Source organism: Catharus ustulatus, chromosome 2 (assembly GCF_009819885.2).
Source record: "Catharus ustulatus isolate bCatUst1 chromosome 2, bCatUst1.pri.v2, whole genome shotgun sequence".
NCBI lineage: Eukaryota > Metazoa > Chordata > Aves > Passeriformes > Turdidae > Catharus > Catharus ustulatus.
In genome coordinates this window covers 60,661,002-60,673,757 of record NC_046222.1, presented here as the reverse complement: position 1 = coordinate 60,673,757, position 12,756 = coordinate 60,661,002, and the positions used below count along the sequence as shown (strand labels likewise).

At 39.2% G+C, this 12,756-nt stretch overlaps 1 protein-coding gene across 9 annotated transcripts in view; it reads right to left on the bottom strand.

The window, feature by feature from the left end:
* Positions 1-1,385: 1,385 nt before the first annotated feature.
* CCDC122 (coiled-coil domain containing 122) overlaps positions 1,386-12,756 on the bottom strand; it is a 37,066-nt gene continuing 25,695 nt past the window's right edge. For 3 of the 9 annotated variants that reach the window (XM_033053472.2, XM_033053470.2, XM_033053471.2), the window contains exons 3-6: positions 10,344-10,476; positions 8,323-8,721; positions 6,298-6,414; positions 1,389-3,072 (exon numbers count right to left, since the gene is read on the bottom strand). In XM_033053472.2, coding sequence (XP_032909363.1) covers positions 2,908-3,072; positions 6,298-6,414; positions 8,323-8,721; positions 10,344-10,476 — 814 coding nt within the window. In that variant the 3' untranslated portion in view covers positions 1,389-2,907. The other 6 variants (XM_033053469.2, XM_033053473.2, XM_033053474.2 and 3 more) reach the window with 6 other exon arrangements.

The window sequence follows — 12,756 nt, the reverse complement described above, 5'->3', positions numbered from 1 at the left end:
GAAACTGAGGACAAAACTTCCAAGACTAAACATTAATCAAGTAATGTTTTAAGGCAGTTGAGTTAAACACACAAATGATGTGTTTATGTGGGATAAGAGATTACAATTGTGGCATTTAACTAGGACAGTGATGTGGGATGACAACAACAATCAGTGTATGCATGTAATAAAACTTGTTTTGTCAATATACATATTCAAATGGACAAAGCTGTATCTCAAATACTCTGGTAACTACTGGGGATTCCCTGGTAATAGCTGAACTCTGTATCAAAAAGATCCTTGGCCACTTGTGATTCCTTCCAATCCTGGTTTTACCTAGAATCTCATCTGTGCAGGCCAGAAGGGAGTGTCCCCATATGAATGGAGGGAGCTTTGGAAATTGAAGTACACCTCAGCTTCCCAGCCTTATTGCCACAAAATGTAGCTACAGTTCAAGTACGTGTACTGAAAAAGCAAGTTTTACACTGAAGAAAAAGGAGGAATACACCTTTGGTAGCTGAGATCCCATGAAGGGGTCAAGGGTCCCAGGAGACAAAAACATGGGCTCTCTTGCAAAGAGCAAGGAGCCTAAGACAGCTGAGACCTTGGATGATAAGAAGGTGTTCGTATAGAAGGGAACACTTCCTCCACATGTAGCAGTAAAGGGAGCACTATACGCAGCCCTTGTATGCACCCCTGTTAAATTATATTAAACAACTTCAAAACATGTACAAAGAACCATAAAAGTAAATTGAGATACTGGAATTACTGAGATTTATGAAAAGGAACAAGGGAGATGTAAGTCCAAGGTATTTATTTGACATGAGTGAGTCATTCTGTACCTGTGTTGATACACAGAAACAGCCCTATCTCTCAGGGAAGTAATAATGAACATCTTCATTGGTCAGAAAGGAAAACAAAGGTGTGATGTTGTTGTTACATTAGAAGGTTTGGATTGTTTGGTATAGTTGTTTCTAACTGGTAATAAATGCAAGGCTAAACTGTGATATTAGACGACAGTAAAAGATGTCAAAGTGAACTTAGTTGAAGTAAGATACAAAACATATTTTGATGCATCAATTGTTCTGGAGCAGAAATAATGAAAAACTAAAAATAAAAACAAGATAATATCAGTGGTAAAAGGCATACTTGAAGGTACATGGTCTTAAAACCCCAAAAATATTGGATGTTGCACCACTTTAGGGGGGGTACATTAAGTTAAAGTTATTGGTCAGATCTGACAATCAGTAGCTTTAGAAGGCTTGAACTATTGAACCCATCAAGAAGACAGTGCATCAGTATTTTTACTTTTAACATTGCACTTGATATAAACTACACTAATTTCACTTGATGGATGAATAAAATGAAACTAGGAATCATGCAAAATAAAAGAAGAACATTTAATTGCTGAAACTAACAATAACACTAAATTCTTCAACTTTTCAGATCTAGATCCCTCCTAGAAAACACACATGCATAAAATGGATGCTATTTTTTAATGTGTAGGGATAAACAATTGTAGTGTTACAGTTCTATGCTACAAGCTCAATAAGACTCAATATTCAGGACAAACTGTTACTACAGTATAGGATATTGAAATTTTTATTTCTACTTTATAGCTTTAATGAAAGCAGTCTGGTTCATATTATTGCAAAGGAAAAAGACTGAGCAAAAAAGCCTTGAGAGACTAACAATGTTGAGACAGAGCCTTAATGAATCAGGATATTGCTTAAAATAACTTTATATTAAGTGAAAAAACATATTAAGGGAAATGTAAATACACATCAATGTATGAAGGTAATAATAGTACTACACTTTAAGCTTTGCTTTTGTAAGATAACAATATATAAGCAGTTTAACATTTTTTGCAGTAAATACCCTTCATTTTATGTTCATAAGTAAAGGTAAATCTAAATTACTTAAGACAACACCTTAAATAAAAAGCTACTTTTATAGAACAGATAAACATTATAAGTTATGTCCAAGCAGAACTACTGTCTTAAGTTTAAGATTAGGGGAAGTACTATGAATCCTTCAAATGTCAAGCAATATAAAAATAAAAATAATGTAAAGGAAAATGGTTACTCTTCATTACTATTTTAACAAGAATTTTTAATACCTAGTCATTTACGTTGAGACATCTTACATCATTAAGCACTTAGATGTTAGATGGCTGATATTAGTTAACATCCTCTAGATAATAAATTCCTCTATCATCAATCATCTTTAATGCATTTCTGTTTCTTGAGGGTGAGTTGTTCCATTTCAAAAGCTGTCCAGACGTGGCACCTACTCACTCCTCTTTGCTAATATCTATTAAAACAGTTGAAGTCAGATTATTTGAAGTTCAGTTCTGAGCGGACTTGTTCCAAAACCTTTGGCCCCTTTGTCCCCCATGCCAGAACATCCTGGCAGACTGTACCATCTTCTATATGACTTTCCCACAGAGCAAAATACAGGCCCATCAAAGCTTTCAGAGTTCCTTTAAAAGTTGCAATAAAAAGGGATGTGGATAAAAGATAAAATAACTTTGGTCTCTCAGGAGTGCAATTATACACTAATATTAATTTTTCTGTAGGAAAAGCAGCATATATTCCAACTTTTGGAGACAAAATGAAATTTAAAGGAACTTTCCAAATCTCATTTCTTTGACTTTCAAATAACTTTTTAGATAAAATTGGCACATATTTTGAAAACACCTGGAAGTGTCAGTAACTTTCTTCCTGAACAGCTAACTTATTCCTGAACAGCTGACTTATTATTGTGGCTATTAGTTTAGGCCACAAAATGAAAGAGAGAAGAACTTTAAAAAGAAAGTAATTGCTGAGGCCTGATCCAGTTATCAGGCTGTTTAAGATTTGTAGCATTTCCAGAAAAAATGTCCCCTGCCTGGAAAAGATTATGAGCATTCTAGCTTTGTTAAGTTTGTTACATGATGTTTTCTAACTCTGCTACTCCAAGACACTCTCTTAGTTCTGCGACTTTCTTCTCCAGCTGCTGAATGTTCCAGTGCCATTGTCTTTTATTGGAATGGACTTTGTTCAGTTGGCAACGCAAACGTTTTAAAATAGCATCATATCTTTTATTCTGGACCTAAATCAGAAAAAAAAAAATCACTTCAAAATTTCATTCAAGCAAAACTATTTACAGAGGTGAGTTCAGCTCACCTAGTTCTGTCCAAGTATTTATTCTGACATTTGTCCAAGTAATTCCATGTTTATTTTTAGGTACTGAAAAGACAGAGACATCTAGGAAGCCATTCATCTGACTTATTTCAGATGTCTGGTTTAGGACATGAATCATGCCTCACTTTCCCATTAAGGAAAGAAAAGCTCTGTCCTACTAAGACCTTAAGCGCGGAGTTCAGTGCAGATATCTGCCCTGTAGATGTCTAAAAGACAAAGTAAATACCACCCAAGGACTCAGCACGTCACAGCTCTGGCAAGGCTTTGCACGTGGAAGATTTGACGCTCCAGAATGAGAGGTGAGAACGAAGAAATTTTCATTCTTTGACAAGCTTGTTTGGGTATAAGTGGGAATACAAATGAGGAAACTTCGATGGCTGTAGTAGCACTTTTGTAGCTGCACTGCATTTCAAATGGCACATTTTTCTTAGGCAATTTTCTGCAGCAGTGCAGGACTGTCAATTCTGCCCTCATTGCTGCTTTATGCGGAGAAGAATGGCTGCTGCAGATAGTCCTCTGAAAATTTGCATTCTGAATTATTAAAAGAATGAAACTGCAATAAAAATGGAAATAATGGGCATGCTCATAATGAAATTTGGGCTTACTTACCCTATTTTAAATGGCATATGAGTGGTTGTGTATAATTACTCATGCTTATTGAAACATTATTACACTGTATTTCACATACACATGATGATGTACAGCTGCAGAACCACAGCACTGTCAATGACTTCCTGCAAATCTCACTACCTAGATTTCACAAATAACTAGGAAACTGCCTCACTGCCTTCTTTTATTTGCGATGGCTTGTCTTCCTCACTCTCCACTATAATTGCTTGCAACTTTTTGAGGGATGCTGTCAGATTCACTCATCTAAATGAGTGCTTGGGGCATCTGCATCACTAGGACTATGTTGTACGACACTGAAACGTCTATGATCAATGTTATCTGCTTTTTTTAGAAATGTGTCTCTAGCATCATTACTGGGAACAGTCTGGCACATCTGAGGGAAGGAGCACTAATATGCTTACTGGAGACAGGGACAACACTGTGCTTTTTATTGGATCTCGTGTACATGAAGTCAAACACTAGAAAAAAATTGTCTGGGTACTCAGGGTATGTCCACCACCAGGGTCGTTTAAGGACAGGATAGGCAAGCATCTGCCAAGAGTAATACAGTCACACACTGACATTGGGGAAAGAGGGCAGCAGGGGGATAGACAGTCTTTTGGGTTGGGTTTTTTTAAATTACTTTTATATAACAACAAATTTTCTATTATTTGTGGATACCTTGAATTATCCTTATGACTGAAGCCTTGACCCAATGCAGAAAACCACTCTGATTTATTGCTGACAACCCTGTCCAAGGCTGGGAACAAGATCTGCTTTTCAAGAAATGAGTGATGGGGCTGGGGCTCAGGAAGGACAATAAGGGAGAAGTCCACAGGCTGCTTTAAGAGTCACAAAATCACAAAATATGTTGGATTGGAAGGGACCCATGAGGACCATCAAGTCCAACTCCTGGTCCTGCACAGGACATCCCCAAGTGTCACACTGTGTCTGATAGCATTGTCCAAATGCTTCTTGAACTCTGCCGGGCTGGTGCTGTGACCACTTCCCTGGAGGGATGTTCCAGTGCCCAAACACTCTCTGGGTGAAGAACCTTCTCCTAATGTCCAATCTAAACCTCTCCTGACCCAACTTCAGGCCATTCCCTGGGATCTTGTCACTGTCACCCCAGAGCAGAGATCAGTGCCTGCCCTTGCTCTCCCCTCACAGGAAGCTGTGACTGCAGTGAGGGCTCCCCTCAGTCTTCTCCAGGCTGAACAGACCAAAGGACCTCAGATGTTCCTCCTATGGCTTCCCCTCAAGGCCCACCTTAGCTGCCCTCCTTTAGATGCTCCAAACAATTACATCAGGTGCCAGCTGTCTGTAGCTGAATTCTACCACTGCAGCTCAGTCAAACCTCATCCATGTGCCTAGTATCTCACTTTATTCCTGTGCTTCTTCTTTCCCAAGTTGTGCTGAGGATTACTGTGTATAAATCTCTCTGTCTATCCACTGTCAGTTCTTATATTAAAAACTGGACTGTTTTCAAGGAGAGTTCTTAATAGAAAATAATACCCTGAAAGGCTTTGGGTTTGAACTTGCTTCCTTCTGAGACAAAAAGAACATATAATCCAAAGAACTGAAGAATAAAAGTTAAGGTTAACCTTCACTATTCAATTGTATTGATTTTGATAACAGAAAATAACTTTTTTTAGGCTACCTAATTTAACTTTGCGTTTAGAGAATTTTCTTAGGAGGATGTCGCCTTGGTAATAAAATATTTTCTCAAATGCAGACTAGCAGACGTATTCTAAAGTAGCTGTGTTTTGCTTTTCAGGTTAAAAATTCTCTCTGTTCTCTCTCCCATGGAAAAAAATGATTCTTTCTTCCTCCTACAATTTACAATGGGCAATAGAAATGACCCTAAATCAGTTAATCTTTATATTATTAAACTTTGGTCATTAAATTTTGTGGCATTTATTTGAACTGACAAGATAAATGGGATGAAACTTCCAAATAAAAGTTATCTAATCCTACAGGGTATTTTAGTAAGGAACAAAATGAAAAATATAGCTCAACTATTTAAAAGAAGGTTTTAACTATTGATCAGAATTATATCTAGTCAGCTAATTAGGAGCTGGTGTGTTATTCCTAATTTAATGTCAGCTCAAATTAGGGAGATTTGTGGGAAATCCATTTTTCTGGTTCCATTTGATTCTTCCATTGATGATTTCTCAGGTCATGAATAATCAAGTCAGCAGGTAAAGTATTTCAGAAGTATTACAGAAATTTTAAAATGTGTGTTTGCTTTACTACCACTCAGTGACCTCTTCTTTTTCCAGGAATCATTCCAAAAGTTCACATATTAACTCCTTCTCAAAAGACTGCAGAAAAAAATATTCTTCACAATTAAGCTCTGAATTTTAGAAAGACTATCAGTACCCAGAATTTAAGACAGCATCATTACTGCACATATACTTCAGCAACACATAGCCAGCAATGGTGTATAAAGTACTCAAAACTTCATTTGCATATCTACATTCCATCAAGAGAACTGCAATTAAATCTTATTCCAATGACTCACCTCAATTTCTTTTCTAAGCTTAGCATGCTTTTTTTCCTCTTCTTCCAGCATATCTCTCTTTTTAGTGATTAAATCTTTCAGTGTTGTGATTTCGCTTTTTAAAAGTGTGATTTCTTCCTGTAGATGTAAGTCAAGATATAGAAATACACTCCTTGAAAGATTGCACAGTTCATCTAATACACTTATTAAAATTGCCTTATTTTTTTAACAGTCTCAGTAAATAGAGATGAGATAAAGGTCTATAATAAACAATTTCACAATAAACCTATTAATACTAATTAAAATAATAACAACTTAGAATGGGTAATTAAAAATTAACTATTAGCTATTTTATCACATGGTTTTACACCTGTAAGAATATATACTCTTGATCTGAAATATGAAAACTACAACAAAAGAGGATGTTGAGCTAATTTGGGTGGTTTTCATTTAAAATGCAATTAACTGCAACATGGAAGAATATTTAATGAAATATTTGCGATATTTTATTTTCTTATATTTTCTTTCTCATAGGAAAATACAAAGTTAATTAGTCTTTATTTATCAGTATTGAAAGATCAATTGTACAAATTTTCGTCAATTTACATTAATAGAGTGCCATCAAATTTTCAATAATACAAGTTACATCGAAGTTGAAATCTGTGATCCCATTTAAACTTCATACTTGTATTTGTTCATATATTGGTAAAATTCCATGGTGAAAAAGTCCTATGTCGTTGTTATTATTAAAAATTGCAATTGTTTCAAGTAAAACCAACAGTGTAAGATTAGAATACCAAACGTATTTTTCCTGTCTTATTTCTATCACCATCTTATCAAATCTACCTCCTGTTGGCAAAACAGCTGAAATTTATTTTGTTGACAGCAAAATTTAAAGAATATTGTGTTCTTACAGGAAAAATGTAACAATATGGTAATCTTCCACAGAATTCTGAAAAACATCTATGTAAGTTTATCCAAAGACAAAGCTTAAATTACAGCTCTGTAATATTTTCATATTTGAGTTCATTTGATCACACAGCATAAACTTTTTTTTTTTACAATATTAAACAGATAACTTTCACTGCATAATGAAGTACAGTAATTTCACGACTATAAGGCGCACCCTTTTGAATAAAATTTTGCCCCGAACCCAGAAGTGCGCCTTATAGTCCAGTGCGCCTTATCTGATGTACAAAGTCGCATCATTTGCCACCCCGGAAGTGTGAGCCCGCAACAGTCCCCAGTTGAACAGAGCCCGCCCGCCCGGTGGCGGCATCAGGCCAGCGCCGGGTTGGGGTGAGCCCGGCGGCATCGGGGCAGCGGTCGCGCGGGGGAGGGAAGGGGGGCGGCGCAGCCTGGGCCGGGGAGCAAAGCTGCCAGCATCGGGGCGGCCGCCGCACGGTGTGGGGGAAATGCCGCCGGAATCGGGGCAGCAGTGGCGCAAGGCGAGCCCGCCCCCATCAGGGCAGCGGCGGTTCGGGGCGAGCCTGCTGGCATTGGGGCATCCGGAGCACCAGGGAACTCCCAGAGCGCCCGTGCAGCACGGGGTTCCCGGAGCGCCAGGGGAGCGCGTGACACCCGGAGCGCCAGGGAACTCCCGGAGCAGCAGGGCCCCAGGGACGCTGCACGCAGCAGCGGTGGGCACAGCCAGGCCCCGGGGACGCTGCACAGAGCGGTGGCAGGCAGGGGGCCAATGGCTGCTGGGTTGAGGCGGGGCCTCGGCCAGCAACCGTGCGGGGGGAGCTGGGGGCGGAGCCTCGCTGCAAAAAAAAAGTGCGCCTTATAGTCCGGTGCGCCTTATCTGATCTACAAAGTTGTGAATTTTGCCGACTCCCGGGGGGTGCGCCTTATAGTCCAGTGCGCCTTATGGTCATGAAATTACTGTATACATTTCTCCAATTAATGCAGCATTATTCCCTCGTATATTCCCTTGTAGTCAGTCCCTCATGAACTACGAACACACTAGGCAAAACAATGATATTATATGAACTATGTCAAAATTATTTCACATAAAAGGCAAAAATCAAAAAGGAAATAGAGTACCTGCACTTGTTTTATAACAGATCCTTCTGGATTCTGGAGATCACATATTAACTCCTCTTTCTTTGCTCTTAATTCTTCCACAAACGCTTTCTTTTTAGCAAGTTCAATCATAACTGGCAATTTACTTTCCATCTCCCAAAAGAGATGTTTATGATCCTTTATTTTTTCCCGATATTCATTATTTCTTGCAAGTATCATCTCAAACTCCTCTTGTACTGTTTCTGCATCACACTTCAATTTTAAATTTTCAGAATACAGGGCTCTGACTTGGGCCTCTAGATTTTCACACTGATATTTTGTCACTTCTATGGCATCATCTTGCAGATGTATCTCCTTTTCTGTTGTCTTTGTTTCTAACAGAATAGAATTAATTTCTTTTTCTAGTTCCTGACACTTTGCCTGTAAAATATTTCAGTGTTCATTTAAGTATTATTCTTGGAGGAAAATATGAAGTGTCTAGTTAAATACTGTAATTTATATTCAGCAGTCTTTTTTTTTTCACTTGTCTAATGTGGTTTGAATGGAAGATAATTAGACTTACATTTCTTAATATCATCATCTTAGAGGCACGATGTAGTAATACTATCTTAGTCTTCTCCCCTTAGACTGAGTCTAAAATATTAAATAAGACACCGTTGAACTCACTTGCAAGTTCCTCACAGTATCAAGATATATAGAACGTGGCAGATGAAACCCAATTGTAATGTTTGCTTAGAGCTGGTGAAGTCCTAATCAAACAAAAAATAACTGAAGATGCCAAAAATCCCTTGCAAACCCACACAAACATGTAGAGAGGTGTGTCAGGTGATGGAGCTTAACTAGACTGTTCAACCAAGGCTTTTAATCCTGACTTCATCACAGAAGTAGCTGAGAGTTGAATTAATCACAGCTATTTTATTTCTTGCACCTATAAGAAATATGTGTTTAGTCCTAAAAAGGCCTCTACATCATCTCACTGACGAGAAGTGAACAAAACCAAGAAGCAGGGCTTCAAACCATCATAAGAAATCACAGAACCATCAAGGTTGGAAAGGACCTGTCATTACCTAGGGCTTCAAAGTTCTGTGGGTCTTTTTTAAAAACAGATACATGTTTTTAAATTGTATGATCACAAATTGTTGTTGCAGCATTATCAGACTATATTATGAGACACAGGACAAAGCTTTTTATAAAGTGTGGCCACTCTAGTGACCTTCCTAAAAAAATACAAGATTTCACTGCTACTTCAGAAATGTTATCTATGTGCAAAATTTCAAATATCAATTATTTCAGTTGTAGAGCTATGCAAAGATGTTATAATTGGAACTATACTATTTCCATTTGCATTCTTCCATGCTCAAAAACGTCAACTGGAATCACCTTTTCTCAAACTTAAGTTTCTGAATAGAAATTTGATTTTGAAGGTTAGATAATAATTGAAAGCTTAATAAAAGAGGAAAGAAATGAGTACAGAGTCTTTACAAAAAATATACATATCTAGTATTCTACGAAATAGTACTCAATAAAACCAGTATTATTGACTATATAGGATGCCCACTTCAAACATAAGGGGGGCGAAATAGTATTTTGTGTCCAAAAATTGCTAGGAACAAAAATTCTATACTGTGATGAAAATCTAAAAGAAAAAAATAGAAAGTTTTAACATCCTTCCCCCACAATCTCTTAGGAAATTACAATTTAAAAAAATTCAAAAACCTCTATCATCACATTTACTTGATGTGGGTTTGCTTTGTGGATTCAGCTCAGTGGCTTTTTTTTGTTTGTTTTTTTTTTGTTGTTTTTTCCCAGTAACAAACCAACGTTTCACCTGTAGTAATGCAGACTCAGCTGTGTTGTGGTCTTACAAACAATACACAGCCAAGGTTTTGGCTGAGCCTAAATTCTACACACAGGGGCAGAATAGCTGGCTTACGCTTGAATGCACTCGCCCCTTAAGTACCATCAGCTTCTCTTGTTCAGGGACATGTTTCTTCACCTAATCAAAAAGAATTGATTAAACTACTCTAAACAAGGCTTATTACCTGCAGTTGGAAAAGAATTGCTTTGCTTTTTTCCACGTCTGCCACCTGTGACTGCTGCTGCTCTACAACTTGTTTTACAACTTCAGCTAGTGATGGAGAGTTTTGCTTGGCCATTTCAGGCAGAAGTGAAGAACTGGGGGGATAAAAAAAAAAGAGGTGAATTGTTTTGGCTTCTTTCCATTTAGTTCTTGTAGAAAAAACAATATTGCAGGCTGTCCCGTGGGATTGCAGATCGATATATTAATTTAATTTGGTTAATTTTTAATTAGCAAGAACAGGTTACTCAAAGCTAACCACTGATAATTAGAACACTTTCTTGCAGAATCTCCTAAAATAAACTACTGCGATAGTTTTCTGCGGCTTCTCTGCAGAACAGATCCGCAGTTTGTGAGCACAGTCGTAACTTTTAAAGACCATCTGAAACAGGCCTGAGGCCGAGCTCCCGCGTTTCACCCGAGCGCACGGCACCGGCCGCGCTCTGCGGGCCCCGTTCAGGCCGCGCCGGCCGGGGCCTGCGGCAGCCCGGGGCCTCGGCGAGCCGGGAGAGGGGCCGATCCCACCCGGTGAGAGGCCAATCCCGCCTGGAGAGGTGCCGATCCCGCCTGGAGAGGGGCCGATCCCGCCTGGAGAGGTGCCGGTCCCGCCCGGAGAGGGGCCGATCCCGCCGGGAGAGGGGCTAATCCCGCCGGGAGGCGGAAGGACGGCGGCAGGAGGGATCCCTCAGGAAATGTGCTGCTGTGTCACCACCGGTGGCCGTGGTGCCGCCCGGCTCGCCCTGTGTGCCTGAGGCCGTCCTGCTCCGCGCCCTTTGCTCCCAAGCTCCCCGAACTACCCCCTTCATTGCATAAAACTGCACTTGTTGCCGTCATTTGTCGTGCAGACAACATCAAGTTTTCCCGAGCACCGCTGGGTTAGGAAGAAGAAGAGATGTGTCCCAGTTTCTTCTGGCCTATGCCGTGCCCTGCTCTGTAGGCACAAACTTGCCTCTGGCCCTCCTGTACTCATCTTGGGAATTCTAGGGAATTTTAACCCTAAATCGCACTGTTTTTATAATTTATCTATTTTGTAGTTTTTTATATTTTTATAACCTATTTAACTTCGAGTTATAAATATTATATGTTATGTTAAGCAACTTAATTATATACGTTATGTGTACTGTTAAGCTATTTACATAAATAAATAAATACAAAACCCACTTATATATATGTTTGTAACAACTATTTTATAAACTAATTGTTCATCTCTGCATATGACCTATTTATTTCATCCCTTTTCTGAAGTGGCAGAAGCTGAGTATAATATTTCATTCAGGTGATGTCAATTTGTCATTTTTCAATATTGTTTTGTACCCTTTTCTGACCTTTTCCTTCACAGCATTCTGCACCAAAAATAACACCAGTAATTGGTTTTACTTCCTTAGTCTGGCTGAAGGAAATAAAATTATTGCATTGGTTTCTCTCCACCAAGCAGTTCTCCTGTTAATTTTTAATGACCTAGCTCAGTCACATTTGGCAGTGGGGTGGAAAGCCTCAGAGATGACTGACTTCTGCAAACTTCAGGAAAAGAGATGTCTGGGTAAGGAAGGACAAGGTCGCCTCAAGTTCCCTTTGGGAGGGAGAACCAGAATTCAGCTCTCATCCCTCTGTCCAGCACATGCTGAATGGATTAGGAAGAGGGGATATGGCAGAGCACTCACTGTATGTGTTTTGGGCCTGGCAGAAACGTATGTTCATTGTGCTTGCAGGGAAAGGAGGAACATGCGACAGCAATTTATGGGAAATCAGACTTTATTAATTCCTCTGTCCATCAAAAATTGTCCTTTTTTTTTGACCCTTTCTTCCATTGTCATATACTTAACAGTCATGACTGTAATTTTAACACAGCTGATGAAATGTATTAATTATCATTAGATTATTGCACAAACCTGATATAAATCCCTCATTTCCTTGCTTGCCTTTTAACCTTTGCATTGTCCTGTCAGAGGATTAAGACTTTTTCACTAAACTGTGTGAAGTTCCCAACTGCTGCAAGGAGAAATTGCCATCGTCATTTGAGGCCCGTGGCCCCAAAAGCTGACATTGCGTAACCTCTCTATCTAGGTTCAGAACATACTTTTTCGTGACTGGCTGCCAAATCCTTCTGTGCAACATGCAGTTGCAGCTCAGAAAAGGAAGCTCTTTCGCTCTGCATAAGTTTTCCTTTAACTTCTTTGTGGGGTTGTCCTGTTTGGCCACGCGGCGCATTTGGGAGTTGCTTTGCGGTTGTGCAAAGCTGGTGCAGCAGAAGGTGTGATTGCAGAAGGGTTAACGCTGCTTCCGTGTTCAGCACTCCCCAGGCACTTGTTAATTGTGCTGATGTCTTGCAGTACAGTTTGTTCTTTCTTTCCGGTGGAACCAGCAGCAAAGCAGGGTCC